Source organism: Diabrotica undecimpunctata, chromosome 7 (assembly GCF_040954645.1).
Source record: "Diabrotica undecimpunctata isolate CICGRU chromosome 7, icDiaUnde3, whole genome shotgun sequence".
NCBI lineage: Eukaryota > Metazoa > Arthropoda > Insecta > Coleoptera > Chrysomelidae > Diabrotica > Diabrotica undecimpunctata.
In genome coordinates, this window is record NC_092809.1 from 137,729,277 (window position 1) to 137,755,805 (window position 26,529).

A 26,529-nucleotide genomic window follows, 5' to 3' on the forward strand; every position below is an offset into this window, starting at 1 on the left:
TAAAAGCATTGTTTTTAAAAATATTTTAATCATTTTATTTGATGAACTTTAATTTTTTATAATAATAATAAAAAGATTTAGATTATTATTATACAGACTCTACCAAATTCTGAAATTTGCAATAGTAGCACATTCTGGGATTTGCAGTAAATACCATAAAGGGGGTGAGAAAATAAAAACAGCAAAATATAATACCCCCTCTGAGAGCCGTATAACCTTGTGGCCGCTCAGAGGGCTTATGGCTAGGGAGGGGGGAATTCTCGACCAAGAAACGGCTCGACTCTACTGCTAGGCAGTAAGTTACCCATGACGAAGGCATGGAAGATACTGGGGTAACAGGGGGGAGGCATGAACCGAGGGAGATTATTCTGGGCTCGACCTATCGGCCCCAATGAAGTGGGGGAGGCTGAAGAGCCACTTCAAAAAAACAGAGATGCCACTGCTCATCGACTGCGACACCACAGGACCTGGTGAATCACGAACAGCAATAAAAGGGGTAAGTCATTAATGGAATTTATTATGACAAATAAATTAAAACATATTAAATGTAGGTAAAAAAACGACTTTCGTAACTAAAAGTAAAAAGGAAGTAATAGACATTACAATAGTCTCAAATTTCATGAGTAATTTTATATCAGAATGGCATGTGCCTGAGGAGGAGAGCAGATCAGACCTTAAGCACATAAGATATATCTTATAAGAGGAGGAAGCAGCAAAAGTCACTTATCGGAACCAACGTTCAACTAACTGAGAGGCTTATAAAGAAATTCTAAACCAGCATCTGTCAAGAGTGTGGAGAACGATATATGACGTCATGGACTTAACATGATCTAAATGATGGTGTCATTAGGGCATTCCAAGAAACCTGCTAACGAACAGGAGTTTCACCAGGGATGCGCCATGATGTAATAAAGAACTACCTGTGTTGAGGTAGAGTTTGACCTATATTTTAGAAGTGTGTACAAGTCACACAGTATTTTTCCAATTTCAGTAGAACAATTGGATAAGCGGATGATTTATGAAGCGGCTGTCTAACAATTGGATATAAGCGGATGAAAAATACAATCCCAAATCAGGGATCGTATGAACGAGGCCTTAGAACTCGTGAGACAATGGACACATAGGGTGGGGCTAGACAGCATTTTCCCTTAAAGTGATATCCTGTAACATCGACCTTGTGTCATCACAATTTTATAACAAAATATGATTTTCATGTACTCAAAGGTTTTTACACCTGGATTAGTAGCTAGTTTCAACAACTCTTAAGATGTTACACTGATGATGGTCCGACTGGACCGAATACGCTTTAAAGATATATTATGTAATCCTTTTAAATAAATTTAAAAGATTTCAATATTAAAATATACAATGATACATCAAAAGTCTATACTTCTTTGTAAGTTCTTTTTTAGAAAAATAATTATTTGAACTTACATCAACATTATCAAACGAAACTACCCCTGTCGATCTCCTCTTGGGCCTTCTTCTCCTTTGAATAGCTGCTTGTGTGGCTAGAGTTGCTTGAGCATTTCTAATGTCGTTTTCCTTATCTTGATCTGAAACAGTGAAATCGTGACGAGATTATATAGTAGTTGCTGTTTTAGGACACTTTGCCCAGGTTAGTGGAATAAATTATCAACGTTAAGAAATAAAATTCAGTAAAGTTTAAACAACTCTTACCTTTTTCTTCTACAGATTTCGGTTTTCTTAAAGGCAGTGTAATTGTAGTATCTGCAGTCTCTAGTGGCGCTGAAGACGGTCTTTGGATGGATGCGATGCTCCTACGAATAATCGACGGTGTGTTAGGTGGGTCCGAAGGTTTTGAAGCATCTTCTAACAAGAACTGCAACACGAATTTAATATCATTAACGAATATAACGTAGAGTAGAAAGTAACAGTACCTTGCTAGTACCATTGTCTACCCTCAACCTCCAAGATGGTCGCCTTTCGTGTATTGCGGGTGGTTCCTCACTTTCACGAGTTGTTATAACTGTGGGAGTACCGGTTGTGATGGTGGCGGTAACTACGATTCCGTTCGGAGAGTCTCCATTTGCTCCAGGCTAAAAATATAGTTCGAATCACAAAAATGTTACTGCCAAAGATGTATTTATTATTATCAAATATTTACTTTGACCGTTAGTGTGACGTTGCGTTGTCTGGTGACTTGTAAGCGCCACCACAAGAGAACTGACATGAAAATAAAATGGACGAAGAAAAATAAATAATACTCGTTAGTAGGTACAGGGCATTATACGATTTTGGTGACAAAACTATTCCAATCAAGAAAAAAAATGTTGAAAGAAATATCAGAGGTCATGAGGTAAATATACAGTACATATACATATATATATATATATATATATATATATATATATATATATATATATATATATATATATATATATATATATATATATATATATATACATACAATATATGTACAGAGCTATATAGTAATATATTAGTAGATATATTAGAAGTTTTAAATAATTTATTTTTTTTTAAATACTATATATTTAAAAAAGGATTTCATGCACCGATTTATTACTCTTCTTTTTATGAAGTTCATTTTTTTGTTCCTCTTTCTCGCACAACAAGCTAACAATAATAATTTTTGCCGATAAATGCGCGTTACGGCATTTAATTACGGGCTGAGCGGTGCGTTCCGTTGCCAACCAGTTCGGTTAAGCGCGCGTACTTTAATCTGACTCCTTCCACCGGTGATACGATTAACTCGACATTTATTCAGTGGTGTATTCGCAAGTGTTGGTATTATTGCAATCAAATTGGAAACAAATGGATCAAAACGAACCACACAAGTCAACGATAAAAGAGATGTAAAAATGGATAGATTAAAAATAGCAACTGGGAATTGGGATCAAAAGATGAAAGAAATTAAGGACGAATTAAAAAATCGTTACTTTCCAGTTATCGCGTAGACTCACGACACTCTTAAAAGTAAAAATGTGCGTAATCTACTTACCTTTTCTTCATTGCCGCCACCAGGTTGATTCTTCTGCTTTACCAACTGCTCGGCGGATTTGATTTCTTCTAAAGTTACCCCTTGAGTGGATCGTCGAGTTTCTCTCACCCTCTTGGCGTGAGCTTTTCTTTGAGTTTCACTTTCTTCATCTCTTACTGGAGGAACAAACGACCTACAAAGTTTGGGTTTAAAAATTATAAACAGACAGACGCGTCATAGGTTGTTTATTAGAGAAGTCATATCGATTTTTTGAAGAGACATTTTTTAATAAGTAGACTGTTAGATATATTAATAATAAATTAAATAGAGTTACGAATTGTCTTTTTACTGATATAAGAGTAGAAAAGTCCTATTTGTCAAAACTGTAAATTACAGAACAAGAGGCTGGTTTGACATGACTCTTGCCTAACTAAGGAAATGCACGATTTTTATCATTTTTATTCTTCAACGCAGTCTTCTTTTCTATCAATAGAGATAATAAGACGCTTTTGCAATATTTTTATCTCATTCGGAAGGTAATTTTGCTGGAGCTCCTCAAATTAGTCAAGTCAAGTTTGGACTGTAACTTCACTGTTAGTGGTAAAACGCATTCTCTACGCCATTTTTTTAGTTTGGGACAGGATGTAGTCATACGGGACTAAATCTCATATGGTAGATAGTCGATAAATTAGTATCCAAATTGATGTCTTGATGTCTGGCGTCTTGATATAAGAGATTTTTTGCAAGACAAGCCAAGGGTTTTTTCTCAATCGGTGACAAAAATATCCAATAGAGATGATTTTTCAAGTAATCAATTTGAATAATATCTTTCTCAGCACAAAAGACAGTCGTCATCAGTCATCACCTTTTCAGTTGATCGGGTGGTCTTGGTCTTCTTCGGTAGGACGTTCTCTCGTTTCTAGATGCGCTTTTTTCCACTGCTTTAGTCCACCATTTAGAAACTGAACCATGTTTCATCAACAGCCACGTTGATGTAAGTATTTTTCACTGTAGTCATTATTTACTGCGTAATAACTTTAACGATTTTATAATACTGTAACGTAACACCCGACCTATGATGACTATTTTTTGCATCCACTGACACTGTGGTGTACAAACCCCGCAAAAATTCGAATGTTTTCTAAATTATATCTATATGATAGAACTGGTTTTTTATGTAGTCTCTAGTCTGCACTTTATAGTTTTAACCTAAGCAATTGTACAAGTTAAAAGTGTAAATAAATACTGAATATAAATGGGAATATATGTTACCGAAGTTGACACATAATTAGTAAAAATGTATTTGAGAATTTTCATTTTATGGAAACAACTATTCACGAGATACGAAGTAATCTGGCAATATTGCAAAACGGCCGATTCAGTATGAAATCCATTTTTAAATTAAGGTTAAGTAAAAAGTATTTAAGTAAAAAGTGATTTTCTCTGTTCGATTTACCGCGCAAATGATCTTCGCGGTTGTAGCCATTAGTATGCAACATTATTTACATGCTCCATTGACATGTTTAGAGCCTCCAATGCGTCGCGAATGTTGATCTGCCATGTTCATATCTCGGACTTTCTTGATAATTTCTGCTGCAGTGACGGTTTTTGATGCAACTAGATGTTCGTCACCGAACACACTACCAATGTCGGTGCAAATTTATCAACAGCACCCAGTTCGGCCTTGATTTTTATGTCGGGTAGATAAGAAAACCGAGAGAATGCGTTCTCTCGAAGGCTAGATTAATGACAAACAACCTCCTGTAGGCTTCTTATTGTTACCGCCTTTTTTTAATTTAAATTTGATGCTCTGTCAAGGTTGTCAATGTGTAATGACAGCTGACAGATGAAAGAAGACTATAAGACATGAAGTTGGAATAAAGTTGTGTGAACCATGTTGGTGTTTTATTTTTATTTCTTAAGAAATTGAAGACATCCTTTCTACACTCCTTATATTAAATATGTCATATGTCATTAAAATCAATGTGACTCTCAAGAAACTTTGCAATAGCACTCAACCAAGCCTAAAAGCTTTTTTGAGTCGATGTCTTTATGTGACTCAAACAGATTTTGCAGATATATAAGATAGTACTTGAAGGGAAGATATATTATTGTTATTTGAGAACTAAATAAAAAAGTTATTCAGTTATCAATTAACTATAGTACACAGAATCAAAAAAGACAAATTTAATGGAACTCATACTTAAAAAATGAGACTGTAATACCAGGCTATACAGTATTTCCTATCAAGAATATTGCACGCCAATAATAACGTTTCCACGACATCACAGTAGAACTAACTGCTCAGAAATTTTCCTTTAGAATTATTTTAATTATTGATGAGGTGCAAATGACCGTTAGGAACTGTTGGTGTTGATCATTTTTATTTTGTATTAATGTTTTGCGAAATATACTGCAACTACACAATTACTTATTGCACTTCTATTAACAAAATGCCAAAGCCTCACTTCATTACATTTTTATTATTGCATAATTCCATACATTCTGTACTATTTAAAAAATTTGGCGTTAAGAATAAAAAATCTATTGGAAAAGTTTGACGTTACTGACTACTCTACGAGACAAGATTATGGAAGGGAGGCGCGGTTGTTGTAGCACAAAAGTTCTATGCTGCTATGCAAATAATTCGTGACTTAGGGTTCAAATTAACCAAACTCTTAATTTTCAATTTTTTCTGATAAACTATCACGGAGGGGCACTTCTTTTTTAAAACTCCTCTCGAATTTTATGTTTCAGATTTGCCGTTCATGAGATTAACTGTCCCCCATAGAGCAGTAATTCTTGGGCAAACATTTTTTGACGCCATCTTTAAAATACACGAACAATGGAAAAAACGGAAACTTTTTTTTGTAAACTTCAAAAGTTGTATAATATAAAAGTAGTTTAATTGCCATATATAATAAATAGGATATAAAAAAAATTGTTGAATATGTGATATTTTTTAGCATTCTGGACGGTAATTTTTCAAATTTTATTTGCTAATATTGTTCTGAAGCTATGTTCTTGAGGCATTTTAAATTAATTACTATTTAATTAATAGAACAAAACAACTTAGAACGAGATCCTACAGCATACACAAGGAATAATACCAGGAAAAGAACAATACCATACATAAAAGGATTATCGGAAAAGCTTAAAAGGATAGGAAATAAATTCAACATTTCAACAACATTCAAAACAACAAACACGTTGAGATCTATTTTGTCCAAAACCAAACCTAACAATGAACAAGAAAGGACAAGGAATTGCATTTATAAAATACCTTGTGAATGCGATCAGTTTTATTTAGGTGAAACGTCAAGGCCATCAAATGTTAGAATAAGTGAACATCAATCCTATATTAAAAATAGAGAATTTGATAGATCTCAAATATGTAAACACGCATGGGATAATGAACATAGGGTTCAATGGAATGATTCAAATATAGTCCTAAAAGAAACGGATGGTAAAAAGAGAAAAATCAAAGAAGGGGCTCTAATTATGCTAAATGAGACCAATTGTGTCGCGAATTCCTCGGCAGAATGTAGTAGGATCTGGTTACCCATATTGAAAGAAGAAGTTATTAAAAGGAAAATACCAGTATTGCTAAATCAGTAACATATAGAGAATACATCATTTATGTTTTTTAAATAACAAACATATAAAATCGGAATTTGGTGTTTATTGAAGGTAAACTAAATGCACGATCAAATACTTACCATGTCGGGATAGTATTATGAGGTTTTTTCCTGGTTTTTCCCTCATAATTTACTATGGAATCACTAACAGGAGAATTTTACTGTCATCATGGCATGTATTTGTCTTTTTAAAGACGAATTACATGTTATGATCTTTTCTGACGGATATTCTCAAGTTAAAGTTGATTTCATGTAATCGAATGAACTATCTTATAAGTAAAGTAGTCCCAGGAACGCAACTCAACAATATTCTCAATATCATTTTAAAGTCGTCTACTTTAAAATGTATAATGTATGTCTGAATTGTCAATATAGATGAGTCAGATAAAATTAAATTATTAGAAGAATTTTTCACTAAGTAACAAAAAACAAAATTTGTTTAATTTACTAATGTTTGTATTTTGAGAACGATTTCCGAAGTGGAAATTGAAACGTCAATAAACGTATTTTAACCTTTAATTGTGGCTTATTCCCATTTAAATAGTAATTTATTTCCTAATAGTACTTAGGCTAAGAAGTTTTTAATACATCCTCGTATATCTCAGTATGTACATTACTTTAAGTTTGTTTTATTATCGATAAGCCATACAAGAGCAGAATATATTCTTCACACCACGAGAGGCGTTAATTTATCTGGTGCTTTATTATATTTATAATACATGGAGTTGTCTTTTATAATACATCTTACTTCAGATATGGCAATCTCGGTGTACATACGTCAATTCTTTTATATGGATGTAGGACAACGTTCAGTAGATCATCCAAGTTAATATTTTCGCACAGTGTTGCCGTGTTGTCAGGATAGTACAGAATGTAGGAAATTGTGAAATGATCAAAATTCCCACAACAAAAAATAATGAATTATATTGAAGAGTTTGTATTATTAAATTTAAATAAAATATCAACAGATACTTGACTTGAAAAATGAAATAGTAAATTATCTTAATACAAAGAATAGTAATGTACAGTTCAATATCATAGATCAAAACACTATGTCAAGTTATTTATCTAGGTTCAATTTCTTGAGAAATTTAATTAAAAAGGCAAGTAAGTTAATGGAAAAACACATGATATGGCAATGCTTTAAAAATGTGTCAGGTACATTTTTTCATGTGCCATTTGGTGGTACCAGTAATTTTTTTGTCGTGAATCTTTCTAAAGTGACTGTAAGAGGTCTCTGGCTAATTTGATAAATGATGTTAATAGTAGAAATGTGTAAGCTTAACTGCTATAACACTCTGTAAGAGACAAGATAACAATTAACAGTTACTTGTATCAGTGACTCTTCATTATCACGATTTCTTTTGTACTATGGCGACATAGAAATGTCACTGATGACGTGCAAAAAACTACATGAAATAATGTATACTAAGAGAATATTTTCAACACGTATAATACTAACACATAAAACTTCTCGATTGTTATATCAAATTTGACGTGTCTTCATCTAATTTTTCATCAAAATTTATATAGCATACTTAGTAAAATGTATTATGAATAGAGTATTTTCCCAAAAAGTACATATCTTATTGAAAAATAAACGCAATCACAAGCCTGAAGAAGTATACGCTTAAGTTGAACAATACAAAAGTCAAGTACAAAACAGTACAAGAAAAAATACATTTAAAGGTTTCATATAAAAAAATCTATAAAGAGGGTTCAATCAAAATAAACAATAAGATTTGTTCACGCTTGTACATATAATAAAAGTGTAATAAAGCAATCGGTTGTTGTCCTGAACTTGAATGTTGCGCAGAAAAATCCATGCGGTATGTTGATCTGTACTGGATATTCAGTGTAGATGTAATATTAATTTGGCATGGATATTTTTTGTTAGAAAAATGCAGGACACACTGGGAATGATCTCAATTCAATTACACAAAATATGTCGTCATCATTTTACAAACCTTTTTTACTTTGTAATGAAAAATTATGGAAAATATGTTACACTTTGCTTTTTGATAAATAAAATAAGACTCTTACGAACTTGGCCGGATCTGTTACTCCTTGGCATACCGTAGTGCTGTTGTCGATATAAAAGATGCACCATGTTCGTCCTATGTAAAAACGTAACATTCGATATCACCTGTATGTTCACTTATTCGGCTGTATATCATGTAAATATTTGGTTGTAGTTTAATTTGATGTACTTAATCAACGATTTTAAGATTTCGTGTGCTTGTTTTTATCTGAAAACGGTTAAAGACGCCAATTTCTTTGTATATATACAAGAAGAATTGAGTGATCACTGAATTACTTCAGAAGCTTTATAACACGTTTTGTGAAATTTTCATCCGTATTTTGTTTCAAGATAACTTTGTGAACATATTTCCAAAATATTAATTTTTAATTGAATTGAGATCAGCGACGTACACTTTAAATCAGGCCGCACAGCAAACAAAACCTGCAAACCTAGCGTCATAAAAACTGTGTGTAAACATACTTAAAGAAATTTTTGAGCATCTGAAGCCTTGTTCCTCCCGGTGTTGTAGGAGTGGAGGGCGTGGACGAATTCGTTACCGGTGTTGGGGCGGTAACTGTTGTTTTAGGCGGAGGTGGAATTTGCAACTTTAGACCGCTGACAAAAATGTTAAAAATATCAAAATTTGCGTTCAGTAAAACGAAGAAAAAACAATAAATTTTCAATAAACAAGGTTTATATACAGGCGTTTTTTATTTCCATGACCTTGTGCTTGTTCAATTGGGAATCTGCGGCTTCGCTTATTAGTCCTTTCTATTTTCACCTGTTAACAGGAATAACAATGACCTTGGAATTGGTCATCAGTCACAGATTGGACGTGATTTCCAATTACTACTTCTAATGTATTTCCTGACAAGCTTCTAATCATTATCCATCTGCTCTACTTCCTTTGTTATATTTGGCGTCAGGTGTGAGGTTGCTGATCATCCTTTACACCTGACGTCACAGCGATAATCTCATAACCTCAATCAGTTTCCTCACCTTTGCTGCAAACGTGTTAATGATCTCACGTGTTGACTAATGAAGTCAACAATGTGTACCCAACCCCTTATGATAAAGGTAAATAACTAAAACAAATAAGTAGCAGCAAATGAAACCCTCAGTATCTTAAAAACACCCGGAAAAATGGTTTCTTATGAAAGACACCATTGAAGAAAATAGCAACAATTCACAGATCCAAACAATGGAAAATGTTTCTATCCAAATAACATTATTATTAAATGAGATCGTTTGTTATAGAAATTCGCTAATCATACTCTGATCAAAATGATGACAAATAAAATAAGCTCTAATTATATAACAACGAAAGGAAGATGGTCAGTTGAATCTCAAAGATGTTGGATCCAGAATGATGCAATTTTTTTAGTAAAGCGAGACGCGAGGACAGAAAAGTTCTGTGTAATGTGTGTTGGACTCAAACTTAATCAACTATCTTAGATTGCAGTTCATATAGAAACCCCTAAACTTAACCAACAATTGTTTTTTCCTCCATCTATAGAAAATATAGAAAAAAACACAATTCCTGCCGAATTATTCGTAAGAATCGTTTAAGCGATTGGTTTACCTTCGCAATGGTTGCTGGTTGTTAGTAGTAGGCTGTGGACTAGTCACTGGTGAAGTCTTTTCTTGTGATATGTTAGTTGTGGTATTTGTGGTTGCAGCGGTACTGATCGGTGTATCGTTGTCTTCCTTTTTAGTCCTTAAAATTAAACATTTATTGAACTAGCAATTGACCAACAGAATGGAAGAAGGGATAAGTGGCATTTACAAGATTTTCATGAGATTGCAATGAATATAAAGTTATTTAGTACATACCATAAAGTACAGCTCTCCGATTAGAACGGGACCAGAGTTTCTCAAGTTACGCATTCACTACAACACCTGTACGTTTAGCACAGACGCTCATGCTCCCACCGGCCACACTACAATCGGAGAGCTGTACATAACCTTTCATTTGGAAAGCAGTCCCATATATGTCCATCTAGTAACTATTTAAGACAGTAATTTGCAAACGTACACTAACATCACACAATCCCCTCTCCCAAATTCGTTCTATAACATTGAATTGAAATACCAAGACATGAAAAAAAATATATAACTTACGGTTTTTCATTTTGTACAATGGGAGGTTTCCTGAGAGTAACTTCTGGGTCAATTTTTATAGATTCCGTGGAATTAGTTAGATCTACAAAAATATTTAGATATTTAGGAGAAAAATCATCATGATAAAAAATCATCGATTAATATTAACAATGTTCGCAAAAATTCAATGCAGTAATAGTTTATTACATCTATGATCATGATTACTCACTATTAGTATTATTTAGTTTTGTTGGACTCAAATCTGAATTCTGTTTTGTAAACGGTTTCTTCCTTAAAGTAACATCCTCTTTGTCGTCAACGATCTTCTGGGGCACAGTAGTGTTCGTTGTGATTTCATTGTTGACATTCAGGTTATTTTTCTTTTCTGAAACATTCGGAGTTCAATTAATTAAATTATTGGTTCCTAACTTTTGGTAAAGTGATAAATTAGTATAACTGCAAATGGTTGTTTGACATATATGTCTTATATAATAAAGAATGTTTATTATAAATGGCTGCAGATGAATTTGATTTTGGACTTATTAATACAAGATTAATTTCAACAGTAATATCATTATCATCAAGGCCTTTCATTCCTGATAGATTTAAAATTTTCGTTAAAATTTTCTTCCACTCATTTCGATCTGTGTTTCCCACTTTCAGAATTTTGATATCTCTCATGACCTGGTCTTTTCAACACTCTCTGGGTATGTATTTCAGTTTGTTTCTTCCATCTGGTGACCTTCTTAATCGGTAGGTCATGTTTCCTTCCCTCTATGTATCCCAGCCATCCCAGTCTCCGCGCTTTAATAGAACTAACTATATCTTATCCCTTCATAATGTCTCTTATTTCAAGGTTCATTATTCTTCTCATTTCTCCATTTTCCATTCGTATCGGACCCATAATTCTTCTGAAGATGTTTCTTTCGAGTATTCTTAATCTTTATCTGCGAGGCACATTGTCTCAGCTGCACATGTAACTCCTGGTCTGATTGCAACTCTGTATATTTGCAATTTTGTAATAAATAATGAATTGGTTGCCCATGTGAGTCCATTACAAAACTAGGTTGTAGAAATAAATTAAGACTTACAATCTATTTATTTAGCTAGAGACGACCGGTTTCGACCATTACAGTTTTCTGGTCATCATCAGGTCACTGGTAAAGTACAATCTTTAAAATGCTGAAAGAATTACATATTGTGATTCGAACAATTTAAAAAAACCTTTTATCAGGTATGGTACAAAAGGTGCCAATATTACTTATATTTGTTAAACGGGGAGGAGGAGAATTTTTAATGAATAGTAAATTGTACCGGAATTGTATCGGAATGTAAGTACTATTTATATTATTTTAGTTTAATTTTTAATTTACTATTCATTAAAAAAATTCCCCCCGCTCCTTTTAACAAACATAAGTGGTAATATTGGCACTCTTTGTACCACACCTGATGAAAGGTTTCTTAAATGGAATTGAAATTGAATTGAATATGGTTTCGAAAATTAGTTTACGGATTTTAATATCAGATGTCGCTATTTGCGTCCATACGAAGCCATGTTAGAGTTGCTTCCTAAGACAGAAAAGATTTATTTTCACGTTCAGATCGACTGTGAAAGCCGTTCTGAAGAGGCCTATTAGGCCGAAATATGTATAAGCGGATGCACAGGCGCCCTGTACGTGAAATCAAATCTTAACTGTCTTTTCCTTTTTTGTTTCTTAAATTGTAATATGTAATTATTGTTTCAGCATTTTAAAGATTGTACTTTACCGGTGACCTATAATGACCAGAAAACTGTAGAGGTCAAAACCGGTCGTCGCTAGCTAAATAGATTGTGAGTAAGTCTGTAATTTATTTCTACAGCCCATTTTGCAGTTTTGTATTTCTGGATAAGCTCTTGTCAGTCATTAGCCTATGGTATCTCCAGTATGTCGTCTTGCCCGCTAATATTCGTTCAGTTACTTCTTCACTTCTCTGATTTTTGACATTCACAAGTACTGCCAATTTTCCACCATACATCTCTACTGTTATACCAAAGAATATAGACGCATATAGAAGGCCAGTTCAAATGGGCGATTGGGTCACGGTTGTGATTGCATAAACTCAAACCGTGGCCGCTGGCTTAAAACCATCATGAAATATGTAGTTAGGGGGGAAAGGAGTACGAACGGAGCAATTTATTTAACTTATGCATCTACGTGTAATCAAATTACGATGCCATTGATTTGCAAACTGTCTTTTTTTTGTTTTTTTCACAACAAAATCTTTATTTTTAATATATTAAATTGTTAAATTTTTAATTTTAAAACTTAAAAAAGGTATGATATTTACAATATTGAAAGTATTTATTTATTTTATTATATGTAAATAAAATTTTATAACTTTGAATTAAAAACAAGTACGAAAAATCGTCACATATCTTTTTATTATGCTGTTTTCCTGCCCAAAAATTTACGAAACATTTTAAAAAAATTTCAAAATTTTTTAACCAAAAATTTAATTTTCTCAGAACTTTTCATCAAACTTTTTAGACAATTTTGACTTCTGTCCTTTAATTTGCAAGATTGTCATTCCACCAGGGTACTTTCCCGTTGAAATTCCTCACTATATAAGACAGTTATCTTTAAGCGCTGACATGACAATGAAATTGTACGGCGGCCATGTCTACGTTCAATGTATGGCTTATCGTTCCTTTAATCTTACCTAAACAATATTCCAGGTCTGCTTGATATGCTTCCCAATTTGTTTTACGAGGATTACGATACGTTTCCTTGATATGCTCATTGCCGGTCTCGATGTTCTGAACAAGACACGTCATCTAAAGCATGCCATTTTTTAACAGTTTGGTATTTGTACTGCCCCAGGTCAGATGGTAGACATTCATATCATAGCCAATGATTAATTGCAGTTCATTTTTCATGCAATCTCTCACTAACTGTTCCAACTCCCTTGATGGTTGTTCGGGATCATCATATGAGAGGTATGCTGATCTGAGAACTATCTCCTTCATAACTCCTTCCTCTATAATCTCTATCTTTACTGTCGTTCAGTCTGTGGAACAGAGATCACAACCAGTCTTCTGTGTTAAGGTCTTGATTTTGCCTCTTTAGACGGGTCCTGATAGTTTCTTCATCAATTTTTTTCTCGGGGACGCGGGTGAGGACCATGGGGCGCTTGGTCATATTAATTGGAACAATTTTATTTAAGCTTACTCCCTCCCACAGGCCCTCAATAATTTTCACCACTTCAGTCGTCCATTTTTTTGTATACTCGTTAACACAGTTCACCCACAGGGTCCCTTCGCTAAACGATGTTTTATGGAACTGCAGAGGTTCATTTTGACCTCAGATAGGAGCCTCATCAAGTGCTTACTTCAGTTTGTTAATGATCAAATTTGCTTGAGTCCGATCTAGTTGAGTATCAGGATGGTGTTTGTGTGCTACCACCATTCTGAATACTTTTGTCAGGGTGCTTTATGACCTAGTCTGCTCGTTAGAGCACCTTGGTTTCTTAGCAACTCTGTTACGAGAGGGGTGATGGTATTCTCCCGAAGTTTCTTTTTATCGTCGGGTGTTGCTGATTTGGATTTCTTAGTATTTGCTATGGTCTATGTCCCAGCAGCCATTTTTGTCTTTTTCTTATCTTCCTTTGTTGAGTTCTAGTGAGGCGTTATTTAAGACTTAGTTATTTATTTGTTAATTTAAAAATCCGAAATTATACTTCACAATTTCGAATTTTCAAATTGTAAAAAATAATTCTTTGGTGTATGTGCTAAAAAGCAATTCTAGCGTACTAACAAGATCAGGAATTGTTTGAGCTTTCTCTCCCGGTGATTGACTTTTAATTCATTTTATTTATAGTTTATAAGAAGAGAGTTTTAATTACATTAGTTGTAGATTTGTACATATTTCAATTAAAAATTTGAATCATAATATTTTTTCTAAAAAGATTCATTTATTATAAGTTAAAATAATTATTTTTTTTTAAATTTTATAAAGCGCAAAAATTTAATGCTATTCTGCGACCACGCGGCATCTACATATAAAAATATCTAAAGTTGCATTTGTTGCCCCACTCTTTCATATTTTAGAAACAATAATAGCGCTGACATGATCGCTCCCTAGTGGTAGTAATAAGGAACTAAAATCTTGATCCACCTTTGCTTCTTTTTTATAACGTATGATCAACCTTTGCCGAAGCTAAAAAATAACAGTGTAGGATCCTTCTATATGCGTCTATATTCTTTGGTTATACTATTAGGTCCGGGTCATTCATTTGTTGTTTTTCTAAAACAAGCTAACCATAATAATTCTAAAGTAATTACCAGAAAGAAAACAAGACGCTCAATTGGCCGTTAGACGTTAACTTGTTAAATATTCTGTATAAAAAAAATTGATAATATACTCTCCACTATAGTTATTTATAATAAATAACCCAGTCTAGAAATGAGGTATCTGATAGCTTTATATTATTATAGGTATCTGATAGCTTTAATTCATAGAGGAACACAGTTAATCAAAAATATGTATCGAGTTATTGTCAGATCTGCTTATTTTTTTAAAACCAAATGGGTGTGTTCTATATTATGAAACTATTGTGTTGAGAACAGACAGTTAATTTGAAATTTTTATAAATCACACACATATAATACTGACATAATTGCTCTATATTTTCTACCAGTTAGCACCCTAATATGGGTTATTATATTTTCAGCATTTAGTTTACCATATACCGTTGACCTGAAGATGCATAGCAAATTATAGTATGCGAAACCGGTCGTTGTTGGTGTGAATAAATTGATTGTAAGTCTTATTTATGTTTCTTTTTACCTATTTAAAAGGGGTACTTATTATTAACCTGGCATCTATTGGTCGTAGAAGGTTCTTTTCTCTGTTAAATGTGTCTTTTTTAATCAGTTTTTCGGTCCACCTAATTAGAACGATATACCATAAAAAATTTTGAAAGTTATTCTATTTGTTTATTAGCAAAAAAATATATTTTTAACGGCTTGCGTAAAGAAATTTTTACAAAAATAATTTGGTTTTTCACGTTTTCTTGTAGTTTAAATATTCAAGCATCCATTACTCTTTGTTAAATAACTGTAGGAGCATACTGTGGGGTCAAATAAGTGTTTTTATAACTTTTTATATCTGGGATAAAAAAAATTAACAATAATTCGTTAACTAACAAATCGATGATCTGTTTGGAATGTTGCACACTTATATAGATACATAATAGCCTTATTCTTAAGTCGGTCAGATAGCCAAGCGGGCTAGGCGTCCGATTCTCATTCGTTTCACTGTAAAATGGTTCAGTGGATGTGGGTTCGAGCACCAGCTCGGTGTACAGAAAAATACAAAAGGCTAACGCAGCAGTTTAAAATTCTAGATGAATCTGCGGCTTAGACTAGAATATGCTGGTGTCTGATCGGCCTATGGTGGAGCAGTACGGCAAGAGATAAGGGCTTGCGGCTCAGTGATACTCCTCCATAGATCCCTACCGGAAGTGCGTGGCGCCTAAATATCGGTTTATATATATATATAATGGAAAAATTTGTTTATAAATAAATAACAATAAAAAGGCGACTTAAGAAAAGATTTGATTGTTTATTTAACAATAATTCCACTACAAAACTGATGAATCCCTAGATGATAGTCTTTTTTTATTATCTCATACTACACATTTCAACTGCCAAGCCGTTTATATAGTTGGTCTTAATTGGTCTATATAAAAAATAAGCCGATCTTACAGTAGCCGATAAGTATTTTTCATTATCTATGTCCCTCCTATGATTTAAAACGATCAGACATCTATAATATTATTTTTCACAAATATTTTCTTCTAGACTGGAATATAATGGCTATACAAATAATTCAAACGAATAATCTCAAGATTAATATTAATTGTTAGTACATTCTTATTATAATTATTGTAACATTACATAAAAGAATAAATTGATTAAATATTAGATACATTAGTTTAGTAACTGTACATTTATTACATTTACCGTCGTCGGAGCTTTCTGATTCACTCTCAGAGCTGCTCTCTGATTCTGTTTCTGATCCCGATTCGATTTCGCTTGATACGTCCATTTCTTTAAGGCAGCAATAAAAAGCAAATAATCATTAAATAAAATGATAGGGGTCAATAATATTTATAAAATTATCAATTATTTATTAAAAGATACTAATAATTTTGTAAAAATATTGGTACAAACGTGTACTTGCTTCTTGTCACTGTTTTTTATAACTTCTTTTTTATCAGCGACCACACATTCAAATTATTGATTCTGTTTGGACAGAAATTATTGTCTGTTATGTTTTTGTTTCTTGTTTTTAGATATTTTAACTTCTCTACGAGAATTAATTAGTTCCAGAATTTTTGAACTTGTGCTGATAATGGTGTTGAATTGTGCCAAATTGATTGTTTTTAAATTTACAACAAAATTCATTTCTTTTTTACTGCTTTAATTAATTAACCAGCTAATTTTACATTTCCTACATAAACACTTTAATTATTACTTTTTTTTAAGTTTTGGCAAAATCATTTTGTGTTCTTTGCTCAGACTATACGGATTTTGCGCCATATGAATCGTCTCATCCCGATGCGTTCTATGCCTAACCAGTATTAATAATATCTCCCTAAAGTCACTAGCTTTTCCTCTTATTATAAATGTGTTTGTAGTGTATGTCACAGAAGAATGTCATATTTGTATATATTTTATTATAAAATATATTTAACTCCGTTAAAATTCCATACGATTTCAACATATTTTTACAAAATTATCGATCTTCTTAATGGGTTATAAGAATCTATTTATACGAAATAAACAAGCATCATAGAAAACCATAACATTCCGATAATAATTAATTTCGCGGTCAATGTGAAAACATATTTTGAAATACACTTACATAAGTGCTTTTAAATGTTAATGATATTCTTTCTAATCTTATTATTAATTCCATTCGTCGAAATAATTAACCTACATAAAGTTTTTTACATTAGAATTAAAAGAAAACGTTATATATACCTATATTCCTAATCACTTTCGTCCCTTCGAGCTCAACCTTTTTAACTTTGGTAGGCGTCTCAGATTCCAAATTCCTATCGTTAATATCGGCCCTCTTCTTGGCCATTCTCCTATTGAATACTTCTTCTTTATTTTGTTTTTTCCTAAGATCTTCCAATGTCGATAGCATGTCGGTATCACACAAGTCAAATGCTGTTTGTCCCTACAAAACACAAAACATTATGATAGAATCATTATGGTATATAAAGTGCTTTGATTTTTCTATCTACCCATATATCCCAGTCAATGAACAAAAAGAAGCTTGAAAAATCTTTGGCAAATTTACGGACACCAAAGAGGAAAGTCTTAGAGAACTGATAAACACGCACTTTCAGGGCTCAACAATTCTGGATGATGCAGATAAGCAAACCAACATCTGACCAAAGGCTGACTATGCTAAGGTCTACAGATTGGGAAATAGCAAAAAGCACAGCAATCACAAGACCAAACAGAATTAGATGGGATATAAATAAGTTTCGGCCATATAAGTCTCCAGGGACAGATGGCATATATCCAATACTGTTGCATATAGGATTAGAGGTATTGATTGCAAGATTGCAAACCTATGCAAGCTCCTCAAGGTCAGTTTAGCATGGGAGGTCGTACCGGAAATATGGCAAAAGGTTGAAGTCATATACTTGCCTCAGGTAGGTAAAGTATCAGACCTAACACCAAAGTCATATAGACCGACTACCGAGCCTATCTTCGTTTCTATTAAAAATACTGAAAAGGCTTCTTGACAGGTACTTCAGAGACGAAGTGCTAAAAAATAATCCTCTAAGCAATCGTCAATATGCATACCAAAATGGTAAATCTACGGACTCTAAATCCTGGATGATCTAAATAGGCTTATCTCAAAGTCAATGGAAGACAAAGAGATAGCAATGGCCGCTTGTTTAGATATAAAAGGGACATTTAATAATGTTACTACCAGCTCTTTGATAGGAGCTATGAGTAGACGAGGCGCACCTGCGGTAATATGCAGATGGATAAGGGCATCCCTGGAGAATAGGACAGTAATGTCCACTCTGGGTAAAGCAACCCTCAAAGCAAAAGTAGGTGGAGGCTGCCCACAAGGAGGAGTTCTGTCCCCTCTACTTTGGGCAACCTTGGTAGATGATCTCCTCAGAAATCTGTCTGCAGAAGGCTTTTATGTCTAGGATATGCTGACGATATAGCAATCGTTGTCAGGGGCAGGTTGGCCCAGGTGGTGTCTGAGAGAATGCAAGCAGCCCTAAATATAGTTGACGACTGGTGTAAACAAGAGAGATGTTCAGAAAACACAAATCGTCAACTTCACCAAAAAAAAAACAGCACTACAAGGATTAAAACCACCGGTGCTGGGAGGAACAGAGATTTCATTTGCCAAAGGAACAAAATACCTTGGGGTGTACTTTGATCATAGGCTTACATGGAATACTCACATTCTGAAAACCAAACAGAAAGCTACTATGTCCCTGGACAGATGTAGAAGAATGTGCGGTAAGAATTGGGGACTTAACCCCAAAATGACTCGATGGTTATACACAAGGGTTATTAGACCAATGATAACCTACGGTTCGGTGACGAGGTGGACAAAGACGCAGCAAGTGGGAGCACTAAGGCTGCTAGGTAATACACAAAAGCTAGCATGCCTGTGTATTACGGGGGCCATAAAAACAACTCCAACTGCAGCGTTGGAACTCCTGCTGAATCTATCACCACTTATATCTTTATACAGAGCGAAGCCAGATCAGTGATACACTGATTAATCCATAGCCAGCGACATATAAGCCAGATGCATGGTGCTGACAACAGAAAGCTAATCGAGGAGCTAAAAGCCGATATTGTGATGGGGAAACCTATCAATGCAACAGCTACGAGATATAGCTTTAACAATAAGTTCACAATTAAGATACCAGGCAGGGAAGACTGGAATAAAGGTGCACCCATACAAGCTGGTACACGGATGGATCAAAAACTTCGGAGGGTGTGGGAGCCGGACAGTAGGGACAAATCAAGGGATACATTTCCCGGTAAGTCTATCTAAGGATGTGACAGTTTTCCAGGCGGAAATAACGGCAATCCATCACTGCGTGGAAGAAATAGAAAGACAGGAAAGAACGTTCCGTTCAGTTGCCATCTTCACCTATAGTCAGGCAGCGCTTAAGGCATTCAATTCTAAACTAGTATGGGATTGTGTGTGTGTGTGTATGTGTGTGTCCTAAATAAACTAGGAGACCGTAGCAAGGTTACGGTAGCCTGGGTACCGGAGCACGAGGGTCATAAGGGCAATATAAAAAAGCAGATGAAATGGCCAAACAAGGCTCATCAATGCCAATTATTGGACCGAAACCCTTCTGTGACGTTGCAAAGACAGTAACAAGAATGGCTACAAGGAAGTGGGTAGCTCACAAATCTCTGGAATGGTGGAGGAATTCACCAGAACAAAGACAGGCGAAACAATTCATTACAGAACATTCGCCAAAATTTACGGCAGACCTAATAAGAAAAGACAGGAAAACAGTCAAAGCCATAGTAGGTCTTCTAACTGTAAACTGAATAGGCACTGGAAGCTGATGGGAGCTGTCACCTCGAAGAAGAAACAACAGAGCACATTCTATGTCAGTGTGACAGTCTGGCAAATGTGCGGTTCTTTGCACCAGGAGAAGAAAGTCCACCGGCAAATAGCCACATGAAAGGTACAGTCTCGAAGCTATTATACTTTTTAAAAAGGGCCAGGCTAGAGAATGTTATCTAGGACTAGAGGACCACAATAGATCTGAAAAGGTCGCAGTGGAATAAACCATTTTTGTCCAGTAGTGGAAAAACTTTCGAATGGGAGGCAGTTCAACAACTAAAACAAAAATTTTGAGGGATGATAATAGTTTTTTTTTTTACAAACTGGCGGTTTATTTGTAAATATATTTCTGACATAGTTTTCCAATAAAAATTCATTATTGAAAAATATATTCAGTTATAGTTTAGATTCCCTTTTTTAATAGGAGGCGAATTAAACTGCCATTATGTTGCTTGGGGAAATAGTTAAAACGATAAAGATGGAAAACATTTTTTTAATGCTTTAGAAGATTGCATTTTAAATTATCTTAATTAAGGAGAAGACACTTTGATTCCAAACATTAATAGTAGAAATAAATCCGCGATCGATATAATAGTTTAGGGGCAAAGGGGGGTTTCGTGGCCGATTGAAGTCCATGAGATTTTACAACGGTTTTTATTTTCACCCGCTGAATCCGAATCTTTAACATGATAATCCGAATTTTTGGAAAGGAATTTCTTATTAACAATTGAATTGTTTAAATGCTTATAACTAATAAAGATACCCTGAAAAATAAAAGTTTTATTCTATTTATATATTTAACTTAAAACCAGAAAAATGAAAGTTATTGAAGACAGAGAATCACGTTTACTATTTTTGTTGCCGATAAATACAATTATATTTACTAAGAAAAATAACTTACTACGAAGTTTTTAGCTTCCATGTCAGCCAAACTTTCAGCCAATATTTGGCACGTTTCCTTTTGCCCCCAGTGCGCAGCGGCATGTAGAGGGGTCCAGCCGTCAACATCCTGCGCATCAATGTCAGCTCCACATTGTAACAATATTCTAAAAACAGAAGTAGATAAAGATTTTAATACATAGAAAAACGGATTGCATATAATATAGAACCAACTAATTTTAAGAATCTTCTATTAATCCGGTCAGAGACACATCATCTATAGATACATAATACACAATACATAAACACAGAATACAGAAATATACAACTTATAGACACACAACAAATCAGAATTTGATATTAAGTTTTCAACCATAGAATTTTCAACTCAAAACGTGGATATCTAACTGGAAGATCGAGGACAGGTGAATCGCCTGTCAAATTTGGTTAAAGAGCGCCAATTAGTATACAATAAACAATAACAGGTGTAAGCACCTCCTCATTTTAATTTAAAATTCCTTCTTTTTGAAAACAATTTCCGAAATGGAAATCGAAACGTCTAAACAAATAATATAAAATAAAATTTTTATTACAATCAATTGTAGCTTAATCCCACATAAACATAATGTTTAACATGCCACAAGAAAACAATTTCAGAACTTCTCTCAACAGAAATGTAAATCTTAACTGAAATTATTGACAAGGAAAAATTTTACGTCAATTGGAAACTTTAATTGAATTCTTTCTAAGGAACTTAGGCAATTCTTAATAATATGTAGGTACCCACATTATTAATTTAATAAAATTACTGCGTACATTTGAGACAAGAAAATTTCAAAATGTTTTTAGGTTCTTCGTCACTGATTTTTTTTAGCCTTGGTTTAGAACCTTTAGCCACGTAATTATAGGATTACGTAATTCATTCATTCAGGATTTTACAGGAAGAACACTTTTTACGCTCAGGGGTTCATCAGAGCGACTTCATTATAACACATAAGACATAAACCACGGTTAGATAGGTGGACAACAATTAGGAACATATACAGAGGAAATATCCATTCAAAAATGGAAATATCCATTCAAAAGATCAAATTTTTCATTGACGCCTTTAATTTAATTTTTTTGCTTATATAAACTATTCTATCAATAATTTTAAAACGGAGTGTATTTATTGGCGTAAGCGTCGAAAGAAATAATACGGAGTTTTTAAACGATCCATCGGCCGTCCAGATATATTATATTTCTTCCAGCTCTCTGACCTGCCGAAGACCTGGTACGCTGTAAAAAAATGCATTTATTTAAATCTCCTTCGTTCATACTTCTGGTTGTGTTTTATTTAATATCCACTATAGATTAAGTGTTTAATAGGAAGATAGCGAATGGAGGAGAGAATATATTAAGCTAGAAGATATAGTACTTACTTTATAACGTCGGCATATCCTTTGGCACAGGCTACATGTAAAGGTGTAGCTCCGTTTTTAGGGTGTGGTACATTAACTAAGGAACTTTTTGTGGCTAACCAATCTTTGGCATCTCTCAACATCACCAACTCTTCTTCGTTCCTAGCTGCTTCGCAGTCGATGCCTAGTAAGGAAAATAAAATAGATGTAGTTTTTTAAAAGAATTCTTAAGAAGAATATCTCAAGTCTGTTTAAATTTGACGATGGTCTTAACCGGGGTTTTACAGCTATTATTTTGTTACAGTTATTTTAATAATTGTGACTAAATTACCTAATTTCTGTTTGTGAAACACTATTTTAATTCCTTAAGATACACCCATGTACTATTTTAATTTATTTTATTATCTGCTCATCAGTTTATTAGACTCTAGCGTTATTCATGGATGTTGATAATTATTTACTCGTTCTATAATAGAATTTTTTTGTTAATGTTTAGTGGTAGCTTGTTATTGATAACGGTTTTAGTATTAATCGTATAATTATTTTTTTTTTCAGGTACATGCCTAGTCTATTGTGTTTGTTGGCTATATTATTTGTTTTATATAATAGTCTAAGATCCAATATAAGAAAGACCTTTACCGATCTGTTTAATGGATAAAAATTATTTGATATGTAATTTAGTATGTTAAAAATTATAAAAAAACAAGAGGCGCTCGATATAATTTGGCCCAGAATATAATTAATTAATAATTAAAAAATGACTTAAGATATTTTATTCAGTACAAAAATTTTATTATTCTAAACCATAAATATTAATATTACATTTGTAAAACATTGATTCGAATTAGTAATTTTTATTCTACTTCTGATTCATCGGAACTAAAATTTTCATCATTGCCTTCGCTACATTCGCCATCATTTTCAGGCTGGAGTTTTGTACATTACGACTCAGTAGTTGCATTAAGCCACATGGAATTAACAAAAAGAGTCCTTAAAATTTTTTGTATTAAAGATTTCCAGCATGGTGGTATAGTGTTGGAGTCAAAACTTTAAATTATTTTCAAAAACTGTTCGTTGTCTTCTTTCGCAGCATACTTTTTTTATAAAAATGCGATTTCTTGTATTATTTACTCTATTGCAGTTATTCACGGCATAAATTTTACTGGTAAACTCTTGAACAACATTTATTTTTTCATCTATGATAATGTCGGCTTCATCAGTTAACGTCTTAAAAACCTTAGATTCAAGAAACCGGAACGGTTTGATATAGTCGGTTCGCTATATTTACGCGGGTTTCGGATTAAAAATTTTATTGTAAGTACCCAGTTTTAATTACCTGCTCTTTGGGGAAATATCAACTTGTCAAATGAAATGAAAAATAATCCATAACTTTTTTTAATTAAATAATAATGGAAAATCTTTTATATAATTGACAGTATAATAAGGAGAATTACTTCATTAATGGAGCCTAATGTGGCTAATATAAACCTAATAATAATTTTATATTACACTTCACACAGAAAATATGGTCTATGTATATTTGTTCCATGGAGAGAATTTCTAATGAAAAATAAAAAAATTTAACTTGCCAACAAAAATGAAAATCAGTCATTATCATCAAAAATATCATAATCGTCATCATCATCACTGTCATCACCATTAATTGTTATTATGATTGGACTTATTTCGTTTATTTTATTTTCACGAGTCCACCAATCTTCTATTAGTTTCTCGCACTTGAATATACAGTTGCACCACACTTCTGGAGTTACAATTGAAAGTGCCTTTCGCCAAGTTTCCCGAACTGCGTCGTTAACCGTTAGGCCCAATATGGTTGTCATAATATTGTTTTGCTATTCCCCATATATATTCGATGGGATTAAACTGGCAATGATACGGTGGCAGACGTAAAACTTGATGACCGTAACTTTCAATAATCTGATCCACAACAAAGATTTTTGGTTTTGCGTGGATATTTGCCAAGCGTAATAATTCTGATTTTTAAATATGTTGTGTAAATGGTATATGTTCCTTTGTCAACCATTCTTTGATTTTATTAACAGTCCAAGAATTCGTTGGACTTTTGTTTAATACTTCAGAATGGTAAGGTGCATTGATTGTCTAAAACAATTACGCTGGGCTCACTTAAACTTGGGAGAAGTTTTTCATGTAACCATTTTACAAACATTTCTGTGTTCATATTATCGTGATAGTCACTTGATTTTGATTTAGATGAAAATATTAAATCAACACCTTCTATAAAACCCGATTTCCCTCCTGCATGTAAAATTATGTGTCGCTTCCCTTCTCCATCAGTATGTTTGATAGACTTTACGTTATCATCTTGCCATATTCTCCTGGTTGCACGCCTAGAAAATATCCATGTTTCGTCTAAATATATAAAATTTGCCCTTTCTTCTTTTAATTTAGAATATTTTCTTATAAAGTTAATTCTTTTATGCACAACAGAACTTCTTTCACAAAGGGCTTTTCTGTTATCCTCCTTTTGAAATTTGAAACCCAAATTATGTATCACTTGCCATAGACTTGTTCTGCCAATTTCGTCAAATTTTCTATATTTTAATTCCGAGAGAATTGTATTTAAGGTCACATGTTCCTTGTTGGCTCGCATTCGAAAAATGGTATCACGAATTTCAAATTTTTTTCCATCTGGAATATCTTTCGTTTTCAATGATAGGCGAGTTTTTCGGTGATCTTCTTTCGGCCGTTCATTATTGCGATTTTGTAATACTCCTCTTAGTTTGGTTTCACTAATACCTAGAGCATCACATACGCGTTGTTGAACAGACATTACCGATTTTAAAGGACCGCCATTTTCTTTTTCATCCGTAAAATACTTATCTACACTACAAATTAGACTATCTACATCTAACACACGTCTAGGCATTTTTAAATATTTCCACCAAACATACAATGTCAACACTGGCAAAGAATCAATTCAACTGCAATATTGTAACAAATTTATACCTACCCTAATGTTATTTTAATGTATTTTAAAATATGACCATTAATGCAGTTTTTACCTAATTTTCTGGGAAGTCGTTTACTGCAACTGGTTATCAATGAGTCATTAGCATAATTTTGTTAATCCGAAACCCGCGTAAATATAGCGAACCGACTATAGCTTACATTCTGAGAAAATATTTTGAGTGGTCTAATTTTTCCGTTATTATAAAATACTGCTGTGTAATCGCAACCTGTAGACTCGTGGAATGCAGGTAAACTTTAACATAATTTTGAACCCAATTTCAGAGCGAAATCGATGCAGTTGATGCAATCAAGGTGTTGGCTATGTAACTTTTCAGTTGCTGAAGAGGCTAGTAAAATTTCGGATTGTCAAATTGTGTGCATATTTCCCAGCAAAATCACTAATACATCAGTATCCAAAGCTAATTAAAATCCTTGATCCAGGTACAATTTTATGAGCGTGAAAAACAATCCGCGTATACCCTTCTTCGTGGTAACAGGTAAAATCAGCTTCTTTAGTTTTTTTTAACGTAATTATTGTGAGCTTTATATGAATAGCACTGGTGATAAACGGTTAAAAATATTTTTTGTTTTAGATAATTGTAAGCAAATTTTTACTATCCCAATAATCAGCCAAAAAGCGTACCAATGTCTCTTTAAAACGATAGTTTTTAAGGCTTTGCAAAAAATCTTTAGACCCGAGGTCCTAAAATTTTATATGGAATATCGAATTCCTTTCGATCTTAACGTTCAAAATCTTTGATTGAGGGTGACAAATATTAAATGGATTTCTACAGCATTTGTAGAACAAATTTTTAATAGTATTGATTTTGGAATTTTTTCAGATGTTTGTGGCATTTTCATCAAATCCTTCTTATTTTTATCTTTAGTCATGATAACTTTTGTGATGTTT

The 26,529-nt window shown here is 33.4% G+C and overlaps 1 protein-coding gene across 6 annotated transcripts in view; it reads right to left on the reverse strand.

Moving 5' to 3' along the window:
• Positions 1-26,529, reverse strand: part of Mbs (Myosin binding subunit) — a 127,511-nt gene that overhangs the window by 54,850 nt on the left and 46,132 nt on the right. For 3 of the 6 annotated variants that reach the window (XM_072538305.1, XM_072538302.1, XM_072538303.1), the window contains exons 3-14: positions 22,650-22,812; positions 21,251-21,395; positions 17,751-17,952; positions 16,728-16,814; positions 10,953-11,108; positions 10,745-10,826; positions 10,206-10,340; positions 9,104-9,238; positions 2,984-3,155; positions 1,902-2,060; positions 1,681-1,843; positions 1,435-1,556 (exon numbers count right to left, since the gene is read on the reverse strand). In XM_072538305.1, coding sequence (XP_072394406.1) covers positions 1,435-1,556; positions 1,681-1,843; positions 1,902-2,060; positions 2,984-3,155; positions 9,104-9,238; positions 10,206-10,340; positions 10,745-10,826; positions 10,953-11,108; positions 16,728-16,814; positions 17,751-17,952; positions 21,251-21,395; positions 22,650-22,812 — 1,721 coding nt within the window. The remainder of the gene's footprint in view (positions 1-1,434; positions 1,557-1,680; positions 1,844-1,901; positions 2,061-2,983; positions 3,156-9,103; positions 9,239-10,205; positions 10,341-10,744; positions 10,827-10,952; positions 11,109-16,727; positions 16,815-17,750; positions 17,953-21,250; positions 21,396-22,649; positions 22,813-26,529) is intronic. The other 3 variants (XM_072538304.1, XM_072538306.1, XM_072538307.1) reach the window with 3 other exon arrangements.